Source organism: Nicotiana tabacum, chromosome 11 (assembly GCF_000715075.1).
Source record: "Nicotiana tabacum cultivar K326 chromosome 11, ASM71507v2, whole genome shotgun sequence".
Taxonomy (NCBI): domain Eukaryota; kingdom Viridiplantae; phylum Streptophyta; class Magnoliopsida; order Solanales; family Solanaceae; genus Nicotiana; species Nicotiana tabacum.
The window spans coordinates 20310044-20325840 of NC_134090.1; the positions used below are offsets into that span (position 1 = coordinate 20310044).

The 15797-nt window shown below is 34.7% G+C and overlaps 1 protein-coding gene across 1 annotated transcript; it reads right to left on the minus strand.

Annotated features, from left to right (window-relative positions):
- Window positions 1–5207: 5207 nt before the first annotated feature.
- On the minus strand, window positions 5208–6867 carry LOC142166236 (UDP-glucosyltransferase 29-like). Its single transcript, XM_075224885.1, has one exon. The coding sequence runs from the start codon at window positions 6783–6785 to the stop codon at window positions 5451–5453; it is 1335 nt and encodes a 444-aa protein (XP_075080986.1). The 5' UTR covers window positions 6786–6867; the 3' UTR covers window positions 5208–5450.
- Between the last annotated feature and the right edge of the window lie 8930 nt (window positions 6868–15797).

Sequence of the window (15797 nt, forward strand, 5' to 3'; positions counted from 1 at the left end):
AACAATATACATTATTATAGGTATTTTTAATTAAATTTTGTTTATAATTCAGTTATGGTAGGTATTCTTTTTTAAGAATGAAATGATTAAATAAATATTTTGTATCTTATATTTATATTATATTAATGAAAATAGTATTAAAAAAACAAACAAGAGGACAAAGGAAAAAGACAAGAAAAATTAAGGTTTGGTGGTTAACAAATTTTAATTAACCACAAAAAAAAACGTTGAAAATTTTAAAAAATGCCAAAAACTAAAAAATGGAAGATTCGTATCATTTCTTCAGAACTCATACATACAAATTCATTTACACATGCCTTTTTTAAATATTAGGATTTCATATACATAAAAATTGATTTACTATGATAGTCTTTCATAGAAATCTTTATTTAAGCAACTTTTCTTTAGGGTTAGCTTCTCTACATTGCTTAGGATTTAACTTCCACACAAACTTCTGCAAAGTATGGCTCCAAACTATAACTATATCAGTAAACTATCAAAGTCCAAAATGAGTTGGAATTTAAAGGTTTGTGTTGTTAGATTATAGCACATTCCAGACCGCGAGAAACTAGAAAATTCTAATTCAATTGAATTAATTATTCAAGATGAAAAGGTGCATACTCTTTTACATGTTGTTATTTTTTTCGAGTTGTGATGTATTTTCTTCAACTTATGCGCCTTAATTACTAACTTAAATTTCTTTCCACATTTTTTATTTTAGGGAGATAGAGTTTATGCAACTATTGGAAGAGCTGTTATGCATATTTTCAAATTAAAAATACATGAAATGAGATTGTACGTTATGAAAAACTTTGTGGTTGGACCAAACAATCTGAAAATTAAGACCAGCAAGCATAAATTGAAACTGAAAATTACAGGGGTTCCATCAATTTTTGATATTGGGAACAGATTGAGTTCCCAGTTGGTATTCTATTGTTTATATCCATATGAAATATATTATTATTGTTTAAGTTCTCACCTTAGCATAATCAACCCTTCCACCGGTTTCATCTATGGTTGAATAGCTGAATTTATCAGCTCTCCGCAATTGACCTGTCCCTTTTCTACCTCAACTTTGGCTTTAGACAGTGTTAGGCTAATAGACAAAGTTTGTGGAATGGTAGAAAGAGTAAAAAGTTTCAATTACCACAAATGCCAGACAATAATAAAGAGAGAGCCTTAGCAGGAAATAAGTTTTTGCATATGCATTGCCGCATACATTTTGATTCTGAATAAGCTAATGTTTGACATAATTCATGTTCCTTCATCGTTGCCTCAATACAAAGGACAACTTTTGAAAAATGCACTGCATATATCATGAGCAGTTGCTACAAAAATATTCCCTTAAACACATGTTTCATATCAAGCAAATTGTATAACATCATTATTTTTCTTGGAACATTCATATCAAACAAATTGAATAGTATCATTATTTTTTATAGAACATTTATTAGGAGATGGAATGAAAGTTTTACTGGAGTCTTAAAATATTTTTAATGTTGGTTGTAAAGATGGTGTTAACACTAACATATTAAACTTTACGGTGTAGATCATTCTTTTTTATTATCCGCGCATCGCGCGGGTACTAATACTAGTATATATATTAAAGGAATAAAGTTACCATATATAATTGGCATTGTGCTTAAGCCAAGTGGCAAGCTAATAAATGCCAATAGTATATGATAATTTTATTTTATATTTTACTAGGTTTGAATTATCTTTTAATTCTAAATTTATAGATAAAGTTTGTTATTAAAGTTTTGAATTAAAATAAAAAAAAATTTATCTTTTGTTATCATACTTAATTCAATTAGTGATCATATGCAATCATGTTAGGAACTTTTGTTATCTTTTCTAATTATTTAAATGCTACTTCATTTCTGGCAAAAAAAAAAAATTGAATATAACTATAAAATCCTTTCACATTTAAAGCCCTATAATTATAGTTCAAAATTATACTTGACAATTTAAAGATAAGTATATGCAATGTTATATAATAACAATCAACTAATTTAATATTTAATGATTCAAAGAACAAAAAATATGTATATATAGCGTATTCAAAATTTAAAATATGTAGCTAGAGATATCGATAAACTCAAAATGGAGTCATATTGAAATGAAGTTTCACCGGCTAAAGAATCATTTAAATTTTTAGATAGCCGAATAAAGTGAATTTTAAATTAAGGATAATATCTTCACTCTCTATGATAAAGATAATCATTATTAAAAAATATATAAAGCTTTAGAAATTGAAATTTCAAAATAAAAATGCTTCTTTAAAAAAAAAATAACATACCAAATAAGAGTTTAAGTTGTAGTAAAAGAGTCGCATCGTAACCAAAGAATCGTTCATATTGTGTCAACCTTTGTGCTTTGCTATAAATAAGAGTTATTATTTCGCTTTTTGGCTATTTTTAGGTTCCAATGAAACCAATGAGAATGGTACAAAAATAAAATTATCACTACGAGATTTGAGAAAATGTTAGTTTTGAATTAAAGGATAATTTTGAATTTATAGATATAGTTTTTAAATTTGAATTAATATAAAAAATTATCTTTTATTATCATGTTATCATACTTAATTCGGTTAATGATTATGTGCAATCAAGTTAGAAATTTTTGTTATCTTTTCTAATTATTTAAAAACTACTTTGCCTCTCATATAACTATAAAATTCTTTCACATTTAAAAACCTACAATTGTAGTTCTTTTTAAAAAAAAAAAAAATGTAATATATAGGGTACACTTCTATGTTTAACAAAATAACAAAAAAGAGTTTAAAAATCGAATAAAGATTTACTTACATATATAATGACGTGAACTTACATATTGGAGAAAGAAACATCACAAAAAGCATCCAATATTCAAAATTTTCTTTTTCTTTTTTCTTTTTGAAGAATGTTTGTTTGAAGAGTCAATTTGCATAAATGGACATCAAACAAATAACAAACTTTGGTTATACAATTGCTATCATTAATTTCAATTTAGCACCTTTGAGGAATTAAAAAGGTATAAGCGGAAACCTCTTTAAGCAAACATTGCAAGGGTATAATATTTTTTTCGCTGAAGAATATTAGTTTTGAATCATTAGATTATGTGAAAGATTCTTTTCTCAAATTTTACAAGAGGGATATCGGTTTCTAATTGATAGTCTCTGTAGCGATTTTCAAATGTAACAAAAAGTATATTTAAAATCTGTATATATAGGGTATTCAAAATTCAAAATATGTGGCTAGAGATATCGATAAACTCAAAATGAAATCATACTAAAATAAAGTTTCACAGGCTAAAGGATCATTAAAATTTTTAGATAGTCGAATAAAATGAATTCTAAATTAAGGATAATATTTTCACTTGAATCATTATAAAGATAATCATTATTAAAAATATATAAAGTTTTAGAAATTGAAATTTTAAATAGAAATACTTTTTTTAAAATAATAACCTACCAAATAAGAGTTCAAGTAGTAGTAAAAGAGTCGCGTCGTAACCATAAAAATTTTCATATTGTGTCAACCTTTGTGCTTTGCCATAAATATGAGTTATTATTTCGCTTTGTGAAATTTTTAGGTTCCAATGACACCAATTATAATGCAAAAATAAAATTATAGATACAAGATTTGAAAAAAATGTTAGTCTTTTTTCATGTAATACTTCCTAATTAATATCTAAGGATTATCTATAATTATCTAGAAGGTTTAAATTTTAAGTTCATTTACATATAATTCAAATAACTCAGATATTTAACATGGTTAATGTCAAATATCAAAATGGAGTCATACTGGGGAAAAAATGCAGTGGCTATATTTTTAAATTTTTAGATAGCCGACTAAAATGAACTTTGAATTAAGGATAATATTTTCACTTACATTATTATAAAAATAATTATTATTGACAAATAAAGTTTTAGAAACTGAAATTTTAAAATAAAAATATTTTTTGAAAGATATTAACACACCAAATAAGAGTTCAAGTAGTAGTAAAAGAGTTAAGTCGTATCCAAAGTGTCCTTCATAGTCTCAACCTTTAATTTTTTTGCCATAGGTATGAGTTATTATTTTGTTTCCTGATTATTTCTAGGATCCAATGACACATGCAAGAATTATACCCAAAGAGGAAAATAGAGTTACAACTAGGAGATTTGATTTGACAAATGGTTGATCTTTTTCATGTAGTATTTCTTAATTAATATTCAATGATTATTTATATTTATCAAGAATGTTTAAATTATAAGATTATTTAAATATAATTCAAATAACTCAAATAATTGACATGATTAGTGTTCGCGCATTCGCGCGGGTGCTAATACTAGCGATAATAATAACAACAATGTAATAACAATTATAATAATAATAAGTGTTTCCGTATTCATTAGTAATTATAGTGCCGGAAATATATGATTTCAATATTACAGGGAGTCGTAAGATTTTATAACTAATTCGTCCCCTTTTAATCATGTCTCACAATGAGCCAACTATTTGTGCTTATGTGTAGGTTTTTTTAAAAAAAATGTTATGGAAATGTGATTTGAACATGGATCTAGTGGCGTAGCCATATAGCTCCGAGAGGTGCCAATTTTGTTTTACCTTCGCGGGTAATTTTTTTTTTATGTATATATAATATATGTGTTGATTTTTCTTGATTTTTTCGTATATTTACTTATAAAAATTGTGACAACCCTTAATAAAATTCTGGCTCTGTTAGTTCATGATGCAGCAACTTTTAACTGCAGGTCCTTTTGGGCACTTATATTCAAATACCTTAATCAATTGCATGCATCTATAGACTCGAGACTAATAAGTTTGTTAAGAATACTAAAAATTATTAATCTCCTAAACCAATATTAAAAAGACCGTTATTAAATATTTGAGCTGGTCAAACTCCATATCATATTTATTTTCTTTTAAATAATTTAGCGGTAAGCATGTGTCATCCGTTGTTGAAGTAGGGGAAACATAGGTTAATCTATGTAAATAGCTCGAATTGTACTACCGAATTTTTTGAAACCAAAAACCGAATTACTGTGGTAACATTTTTAAGTAACCTGAATTACTGTCGTCATATTTTAACTAAGAGCTAGAATTTTGTTCTTTGAACTTCATCTTTTGACCGTACGAAAAAAGGGGAAATAATTTTTCGGTTACAGAATATAAATAGTTCTCGATGGACTAAAATTGATCTTTGTTAAAAAAATATCCTCGACGCACGCAAATGAATCTTCAGCTTTGTCTTGGTTCAATAGATAATAAGAATATTGGTAGTTATATATAGTGACAATATAAAAGTCTTATGTCAAGTTGGTAATTATATCATGCGAAATATGAAAATTAATTGCACGGAGAAAAGTGCCTTGGTACCTCTGAAAATTTTGAAAAATAACCTATGACAACAATTAAATTACAATAATAGCATTTTTTTTTTAAATATGACTTAAATCTTATTGCTAATTATTTGTTGTTACAAAGTGCAACAAGCTCTTCCACCACTTCGTCTATCTCTTCATCCCCTTTCATATTCATTTTCTCACTCAATTCTCTAACTTTCTTCCTCACATCCTCCCCACTTTCCTCCATTACCACTTTCCTTATCACCTTTGCAATCTCTTCACTTTGTAACTTTCCATTATCATCTCTCACTGCTTCAACTCCAAATCCAATATATTCCACAAGCCTAGCATTCATTGGTTGGTCAAGATGCATTGGCATTGCAATTATTGGCACACCAAAGTTTACACTTTCCATAAAAGAACTCCATCCACAATGACTCACAAAACCACCAATACTTATATGTTTAAGAATTGTTGCTTGTGGGGCCCATCCTTCCAAAACCATTCCTCTATCTTCTACCCTTTGAAGAAATCCTTTTGGTAATGAATCTTTAATACTACTATTATTTTCACCTTGTGGAAACCTAATAACCCAAATGAAGTTCACTTTGCTAAGCTCTAGCCCTTGAGCTACTTCATGTAATTCCTCCTTAGATAGAAAATACTCACTCCCAAATGAAACAAACACACCTGAATTTTTTTCTTTCTTGTCAAGCCATTGTGTAATTTCTTCATTATCATCTCTGCTGACAGTATCTTGAATGAGTGAACCGACCGGGACTATTTTCTTGGAAACCAAACTTGAAAAATAACCCATATATTTCCCTTCAAACTCTTTGCAAGTTTTCACCAAAATAAAGTCGCGAGATTTCCTAAGAGCCTCGTCGAATGGGGACTTATCCTCTTTTGATTCTTCCATAGTTTTCTTCATCTGAAGCATCTCGTATTCACGCAGATAAATTTCAGGAAACGGGAAGTCTTCCCCTGGCTTTTCAAACATATGAAAGGCAAAAGCAAGGACACCCGCGCTAAAAGTGAGAAATTGCACAGCAGGAATATTCACAGAGGAAGCAAACGTGGCAGCCCACGGCTGGATAAAGTCATAAATGACCAAATCAGGATTTAAAGTTTGTAATATTTTGGAAAAATTTGGACTTGACATTTCAAAAGCTATTTTGAGGGTGTTCATAAGATGGGGTGGGAGGCCATTTGTAGTGTGGTAATAAGGAGGAAGATTTGGTAAAGATGGAAGATGAAGTTCAACTAGTTCAATTGATTGAGAATATTTTTCTGTAACACTTTTCTTGATTGAGTTTAGATTTACAGGAGTTGAACACATGTAAATGTGGAAATTCCTCTTTGTAAGTCTTTTGGCTAGCTCTAAAAATGGACTTATGTGACCATGGGCTAACCATGGTAACATGAGTATACTAATGGTGTTTTTCTTGCCCTCCATTAATAACTATAGTTTCTCTCTCCTTTTCTCTTTGATGGTTCTGTGTGTATATACTATATGATCGATGATAATGTATTTATGCTAGTGTTTTAACTGTGTAAATAGATTATTGTATTGGTCATCTTGGTTGTGAGCTGGTTGGCGTGGTGTATTATATATTTCGTTGAGACTAATAGGACAGCTCGGTGCACATGGCATTTCGCATTAACGCACGGTACGGAGAAAGGTCGCATCTTAAGGGGTGTGATATATATAGACAGTCTACCCTAATGCAAACATTATTGATTGCTTCCATAGATACAACTAGGAGTGACAAACGGGCGGGTCGGGTTGGATAAGATTCGGGTCAAAAAAGGGTAATGAAAAACCGGATAAATTTATTTGACCCGACCCATATTTAATACGGAAAAAAATGGGTTATCCAATTTGAGAAATCCTCAATTTGAGGTTTTATAAATATAAAAGTTAGACCTATTGGTTATCCAATTTCTAAATGGATAATATGGTTCTTATCCATATTTGACCCGTTTTTAAAAAGTTCATTATCCAACTCATATTTTAATAAATAATATGGGTGGTTAACTGTATTTTTTAAACCATTTTGTCACCCCAGATACAACTTGTGCTCCAAGGCTCCCTTTATATATTTCATTGAGATTATTTAATTAATTATAGGATGAGTCTGTTGTGCAGTCCAAGGTATATATGTGCGTAACTGATTACGCAGCGCATATAAAAATGCCGAATATTATTGATATAATAGAGACAATCCAGGGTTGTACTAGCTAGCTTTCCCTCTTGGAATGGCGTTAATTTTTAAAGATTCAGTTTGTAAACTATTTTTGTTGTGGAACTATCTGTGAAAGCTATTTCGTATATTTCAATTCAATTTAGACATTATTTTTATTAGTTTGTTTTAGAAGAAATTATTTTTTTATTACATGTAATGATATATTTAAGAGTATAAATTTCAAAAACAAAATATTATAGCATATTTTAGATTATAAATTTCAAGAATTTTTTCTTGCTTAAACTTCTTATCGAGTTAAATTGCTATCACACAAATTGAAACCGAACTAAGCATATGATTTTGCATTCGGTAAATACGTCGACTCTGTTTACAATAATCCAGTTGGACTGTTTCCTTATGACGACTCAAATTAGTATTTTTGTTCCAATTAGTATGACACTTTCTCATTTTTATTCCTCCAAAAATATTGATTACTTTTCTATGTTCATAGTTTTCCTTTACGGACTTGCTCGTTTTTATGCTTTTTGTCAATTGTCATATGGAATAAAAAAAGAAGTTAAATATGTGTGTGAAAGAGAACGTATATAAAATTATCCTATAGTTGGCTTATGGCTATAGATCTAGATCTATACAACTGAGTGGAGAAAAGTTTCCCATACATACAAAAACAATACCACCAATGTATTTGGTGAAGCGGATGATGCTGCTTTTTTCTTAACTAGAGATCTTGGGTTCGAGCCCTAGATATAAAAAAAAATCTTGCTAGAGTGCTTCCCCTCGAATGGGACCCTATGCAATGTGAATCCGGATATAGTCGGGCTCCAATGCGGGTACTGGACACCGGGTGGGAGACCAAAAAAATATATAACAACAACAACAACAACAACAACAATAAAACTCAATGTAATCTCACAAGTGGAGTCTGGAGGGGTAGAATGTATGCATTCCTTATCCCCACATTTAATAAGGCAGAGAGACTATTTCCGATAGACCCTTGGTTCAAGCCCATACACAGTACTCCCTCCATTCCAATTTATGTGAACCCGTTTGACTGGGCACGAAGTTTAAGAAAAAAATGAAGACTTTTGGAATTTGTGGTCCTAAACAAGTCGAAATGGGGCTCAGAGTATTTGTGTGGTTATAAAAGCTTCTCATTAAGGGTAGAGTTGTAACTTCAAGCTAAATTGTTACCAAATTTAGAAAGGGTTCGTTCTTTTTGGGCCGGACCAAAAAGGAAATAGGTTCACATAAACTGGAACAGAGGGAGTACTAGTTACTTTTATTGGGAGAAATTCAAAAATAGCCAGATTTACAAGTGGTCATTCAAAAATAACCACAGTTTCAAAAGTAATCGAAATTTAGCCATTTTTCATGTAAAGATAAATCTGAACGAAAACACTGTTCAAAATTCGAATAATACTCCAGCATAATATACTGGAACTCCAACATAATATACTGGAACTCCAGCATAATATACTGGAACTCCAGCATAATATACTGGAGTTCCAGTATAATATATCGGTCCAGTATAATATGCTGGAAGTTCATACACATGTGCACCGATCTCCAGTATATTATGTTGGAACTTTCCGTATTGCAGCAAAATAGTGGTTATTTTTTAATCGCTTTGCAAACGCTGGCTACTCTTGAATGACCAGCCCGAAAACTAGATAGCCCGTGCCATTTTTACACTTTTATTTGTATATTTTTATTTTGATAATTTGTCATTTGAATTAAAAAAAAAGGCTGAATAAAAGAGGGAAGAAAAAAAAGAGCAACCAAATTTGACCCTTTTCTAAAGAAGTCCAGTATGACGGTTCCCCCTTAAGAAAGAACAAATTTAATTCTATTTTCCCTCTGCCTTCTGATTTATAAGACTTTGTCATATCTATTATTGAGACACGACAAATCGACAGCATAGTTATTTTATAATCTGAGAATTGAACCGATCTTAAGTATACTTTGAATTCAAGAAATTTAACTTAATAGTTTGTCATCATCAACGAAACAGATCTAGAGTTATTTAATTTTTATTTTGTGTACGGGTAAAATCATGGATAAAGTTACTCCCAATTTCCTGATGAAGAAATGAGAAGACAGCGTGGGCTCAGGTAAAGCCGACGGCTCCCGGGATCAGAGCCCGGGGGGACGAATGACGCACCAAGATTCAGACATGGCCAAACATGAGAGGAACCGAGCTCGAACAAAATAAAGAATCGAGGTTAAAGGAAAAACGGTTAGAGAGGACGAATGAGAGGCCGAATATCCGCCATCGACTAGATATTATGGCACGATCTCGCCCTATATTAACTGTGGACCATAATTTACTAAAAGAGAATAATTTTTACCTTATTTAGATTTGTACTAAGATTGAAATTCCCCTACTATATAAAAGAGAGAACCTTTTTATTTTTCAATCACTGTTACCACGCATATCAAAGCAATAAAATTTATTTTCATTTTCTAGATCTTGAAGTGTTCTTTAGATACTTATTTCTTGAGTTGCAACCAAGCTCGTTTCGAGGGCTCGATCGGAACTAGTTTCAGCATTCAACTTAAAGCCAAACTTAATTTTTCCATCACGTTTGGTTTGATCGTTTTGTTTCTCCTTAATTTGATTATTTGTTGTTCTTAGATATTCCGTGATAAATAAAATTATGTATCCTTTAAACTACGTACAAATTCAATTGTTACTCATTTTAAGGGTCAACAGTTTGGCGCCCACCGTGGGGCTAGGGATAATACTAGTGATTTAATACAAATCTCTATAACACACCATATTTTATACTTTCTCTTTGAAGTTTGATTTCAGGTCTATTTGAAATGTCAAATTCTCAGTCCGTTCACCTAAACGTCGACGGCGAGTCAGGCCACCACGGTGAAAATAATAATGTGGTACCAAGAAATGGTGTGCCCCATGTTGACCCTAATGGCATCCCAATAGCTGACCCAGTCAATGCCAATTCACAAGTTGCCATCAATGTCAACCAACCAACTGATCCCAAAAATAGCGTTTGTGGGGCACCCCCGCCATCGGCTTGAGACACCCAAAAGGGGAGGTGATGGAGTTAGCTTATGATTGATTTTTGAAATGTTACCAGCTCAGCATGTGACAATAGCACAACTACAGAGTCAGAATCACGCAAAGATTATGGCCGAGCCCGAGCGGGTTGGAGAAGATGCTCGAGGAGAAGAGCGGATTGTCACAAAACTAGATGGGTTCGGACTCGGGGAAGCTTCTGAGGTGATGAAAATGCTCGAAGCGCTAAAAAAATGAGTGGCGTTTGGCGAAAAGAAGATAGAGGAAAATGACAACAAGGTGGAGTTTCATAATTCGATCAGATCCCGAGAGACGCCTCCGATATTGAAAGGGCCGATTCCAAAAAGTTCATTCGGTTACTTTTTACCCCGAGTGCGGCACCAAAGTCAATTCTGAAGAAAGGATCTGAATACCCTATAACCCCAAATAATGGGACCACGAATCCAAACGAGCATGTAACCTCATGCGATGACCTCGAAAATGATGAGATTGAATCGGTGTTGCTAAAGAAATTTGGGGAAACCTTATCTAAATAAGAGATGATATGATACCATAACTTACCTCCAAATTCTATTGATTTGTTTGCTATGATTGCAGAGGCCTTTGTTAAAGCCCATGCCGGCGCTATCAAGGTTGAGACGACGAAATCAGACCTGTTCAAAGTAAAGCAAAGGGAAAACAAAATGCTTAGGGAGTTTATGTCAAGGTTCCAGATGGAATGGATGGACCTGCCCCCGGTTGTAGATGATTAGGCCTTTCAGGCGTTTACTCAACGACTCAACCCCCAAGGTTCTGTTGCTTGTTAACAATTGAAGCAAAACCTGGTAGAGTATCCTATGGTTACTTAGACCGACATTTACAAAAGATACTACTCAAAGATCAAAGTCGAAGACGACCAGTTGGGAGCTCCATCGGGGTCTATTTATCCCAAAAGAGTAAACGAAAGGTCTAAGATAATTGTAGATCAGGAGCTGAGGCCACCTCAAGATCGATACCAGCCATACAACTCGGATAGAAGCAGAAACGGACCCAGCCACCACCCGACCAAGAACGATAGGGGAAGCGACCAAGGTCTTACCAACCGAGGTTCGGTGAGTAGAAACATTTTCGACAGGTCACTCGGGGGCAGAGAAGCCCCGAGACTATCAGAATATAACTTTAACATGGATGCAACAAGTATAGTGTCGGCCATCGTTCGCATCAAGGAAACCAAATAGCTAAGCCCACTCCAGTAATCCCGCACAGAGGGATCACAACTTGATATGTAAATAGCACGGTACTCATGGTCACTGGACTGAGTATTGTCGACAATTGTAATAGTCTGGCCGGTCGTTTCATGAGTTATCGCTCCGTTTTCTCCATTTCTGCTTCTTATCGCATTGTTCAACTATATTATGTATTATCGGGTTGATTGGCTCGGGTTCGGAAAGGTTTTGGTGAGGATTGAGATACTCAGTCTCTTTTGAGTAAGTTTAAGTTGGAAAAGTCAACCGGATGTTAAATTATGAGAAATAGGGCTCGGATGTGAATTCTGATGGTTCATATAGCTTTGGGAGATTATTTAGGGCTTAGGACTATGATCAGAATGTGTTTTAGAGGTTCGTAGTAGATTTAGACTTGAATTGGCGAAGTTGAAATTTTGGCGTTTTCCGGTTGATAGGTGGGATTTTGATATAGGGGTCGGAATGGAATTTCCGAAGTTGCAGTAGGTCTGTCGTGTCTTTTGGGGTGTGTGTGCAAAATTTCAGGTCATTCGAATGTGATTTGATAAACTTTTTGATCAAAAGCGGAATTTGGAAGTTTTTGGAATGCTTAGGCTTGAATCCGATGTATTTTGGTTGAGCCGATGTTGTTTGAGGTGTTTTGAATATAGGTATAATTTTGGATAGTGGTATATGACTTGGTTGTGCTTTTGCTTGAGGTCCCGAGGGCCTCAGAGTGATTTCGAATGATTGACGAAAAGTTTGGAGTTGAGTTTGCTAGCTGAAGTATTTTTGTTGTTGTCATAACCACACATGTGGTTGGGAGCCGCAGGTGCGATGCCCGCAGAAGCGGAAGGCAAGCTGCAGATGCGGCCAAGAGGAAGATCAGTTGGAACCGCAGAAGCGGCTAAGGGAGCGCACCTGCAATAACGCAGGTGCGGGCACTGCATCGCAGGCGCGGAAAATAGGCTCATAAGTGAAAACCGCAGATGCGGTATCTTGGACCGCAGAAGTGGGAAATGACCGCAGGTGCGAAAAGCCTGGGTCAGAAAGTATAAAAGATTTCCTTCGCGATTTTTGAGTTATCCTTCACCATTTTCCTACGTATTTGAGCTTGAGGGAACTATTTGAAGAGGGATTTCAATGGGATTTCATAGAGGTAAGGTTTTTGGACCCTAAACTAGTTTCTATGGTGTTATTTCACTGATTTGGCTTGAAATTAATGGAAATTAAGGGTTAAAAATTGGGAATTAGGGCTTGAGATTGGAGACTTTTGAGTAAGGGTTTGAGGGGTTATTTATAGTCGGATTTTGGTACTTTTGATATGGATGAACTCGTGGGAGGATAAGGAGTTTATTGATGTAATTTTTATCTGATTCCGAGGCGTGGACTCGGAGGTCAGGTTTTGGTTAATTTCGAGATTTATGTTGTAATTTGATTATTTTTGCATGGGCTTCGTTCCCTTAGCATATTTTGACATCATAATTCTGATTTTGGATAGATTCGACATGAGTTGAGGCCGATTCGAGGGGAAAAGTTATCGCGTTCTAGAGTTTGGACCGGATAGAGGTGAGTAATGATTGTAAATGTTGTCTTGAGGGTATGAAACCTCGGATTTCACATCGTTGTGCGATTTCGAGGTGATGCACACGCTAGATGACGAGCGTGAGGTCGTGCACTGTTGGGGATTGTGACTTAGTCTGTCTCGAATGACTGTTTTACTGCATATTTAATTGAAAATTGTTTGCTATCATCATGTTTTGGGTTGAATGCCATATTTGGGCCTTGTGCCAATTGTTTTGGACCCTTAGGTGATTTTTACTACTATTACTCACTGGTTTGACTTTATATTTGTACTCAGTCATGCTATATTCTACTGTTTTCATAACTCAACCATGTTTACTCTATTTTGACATCTTAAATGATAATTTGGGTTGAACATCATATTTTACTGTGCCCGAGAGGCTTTTAGAGATTTTCTGACTGAGTAGGGCCGAGGGCCTGTGTTGTGAGGTTATTATGGGATTGGGCTACGCGCCGCAACGGTATTGTGCTAATTCATAATTATGAGGCCGAGGGCCTGAGTTGTACGCCACAAGGTGGCTTGATATGAGGCTGAGAGCCTATTGATTATGCCATGAGATTGCTTGATATTGTGTTTGGGTCGTAAGGGGCCCCTCTCGGAGTTTGTACACCCCTAGTGAGCGCGGGTACCCAGTGTGAAATGTGTTATAGCACGAGGGGCTGATGTTGTTCCATGCTATTGCCCGAAGGGCTGATACGAGTGATTGTGAGATAACCGAGGGGCTGATTCTGTTGGTACTTTGCCCGAGGGGCTGGTTTTATGTGTTTATCTTTTCTCACTGCTTTTCATTCACTTGTTTAACTGTTAAAAGATGTTTTAAAGAAGCTTATACTGAACTAAGGTGTTTTTACAAGTTTTTACTGCTTTTATTGCATTGTATTGGTTTTACACTGCCTCTTTGTAGCATTTTGTTGTGTTTTACATGATTTCTTATCGCTCAGCTGCATTTACTTTTATTACTCACTGAGTTGGCATACTCACATTACTCCCTGCACCCTGCGTGCAGATTCAGGAGCTTCAGGTCCCGCTAGCGAGGGCCGATTGCTTCTAGCAGGTTGTTCAGAGTTCACTAGGTAGCTGCTCGACCTTCGCAGCCCAATGTTTCTCCTTCCTATATTTGTTTTCCTTGTATTAGCCTTGTACTAGACTGTGTAGACATTTCGTACTCTTAGACGGATGTTTTAGATGCTTATGACTGCTGACACCCCGATGTCGGGCTATGTTTGTTTCCACAGTTGTTTTATTTCACTTTGTTTTGTAATTTATCACTTATTAATGGTTTAATTATGAACTAAATAACTGTTAATTGCTATTGGGGGGTTATGTCGGCTGGCCTTGTTTCATGATAGACGCCATCATGACCGGGTCCGAATTTAGAGTCTCGCGGATCGGTACGGAGACGTCTGTATTTATCCTCGGGAGGCTGCAAAACCTTTAGGAAAAACTTTATATTCTTGAAATTCTTGTCGTGCGAATCTGTTGATCCGAGTACTAAACTTCTGCTATTTTATTCTCTCACAGATGGTGAGGACACGTGCTACCGATCGGGATGGACGACCACCAGTACCACCAACTGGGGCCACTAGAGGCCGAGGACGCGGTTGAGGTCGCGGTAGGGATAGGGGTGTAGCCTGCACAACAGCTAGGGCAGCATCTGCAGATCCACCAGCCGCCCCAATTCATGATCAGGTCCCAGCTGTGGACGCTCCAGCAGCACCAGCTCAAGCACCAGCTGTGCCAAAACGAACCGAACAGATTGACAACAATCAGTGAACACTAAAGAACCATTCCAAAATTTCATTGGCACTTAAACTTGACCACACAACTGGAAAGATCAAATATGCATCGAGTACATGACTACTTAAAATTGTCTTTCATTTGTAGATAAAACCAATTTGAATCAATGCGAGAACGCAACAGTGAGGAGCGAAATGAAAAAAAAAACTTAGGCGGTCAGATTAATTTGTAACCAAGCTTTATCCAACACAATCTTATTCAACTATTTTTGCTTAAACTCAAAATCAGAGAAAAGATAGCCAAGGATTTATGACCAAATGCATCATTGATTCAAACGTTATTTAACAATCAGGGAGCTAAACAAATCATTCAGATTCTAACACATAAGCCTTCAGTCATTAACGAAAAGCTACACTCTAACACATGGAATGCTAAAACATCAAAAACAGAGAGGGTAAATCATTCAAATCAGTCTTTAAACGACCATAATTAAACCCGCTCTCAACCATTCGTCATACTAATTAATCCTTAGCTCTTATCATATTATGATCAACACCCAAACAGAAAAAAGTGTGAGAGGATGAACCTGATTTGTGCAAGAAGAATTCGATAATTTTGTTTAGAATGAATGGGTACAAAGCCTTCGATTCCAGAAATTAATCCAAGAAATGAACAGCAAATTCAGTCAGGAATCACG

What these genes read in the sequence shown, in the direction of transcription:
- LOC142166236 (XM_075224885.1), bottom strand. Translation starts at nt 6,785, where the DNA reads ATGGAGGGCAAGAAAAACACCATTAGTATACTCATGTTACCATGGTTA.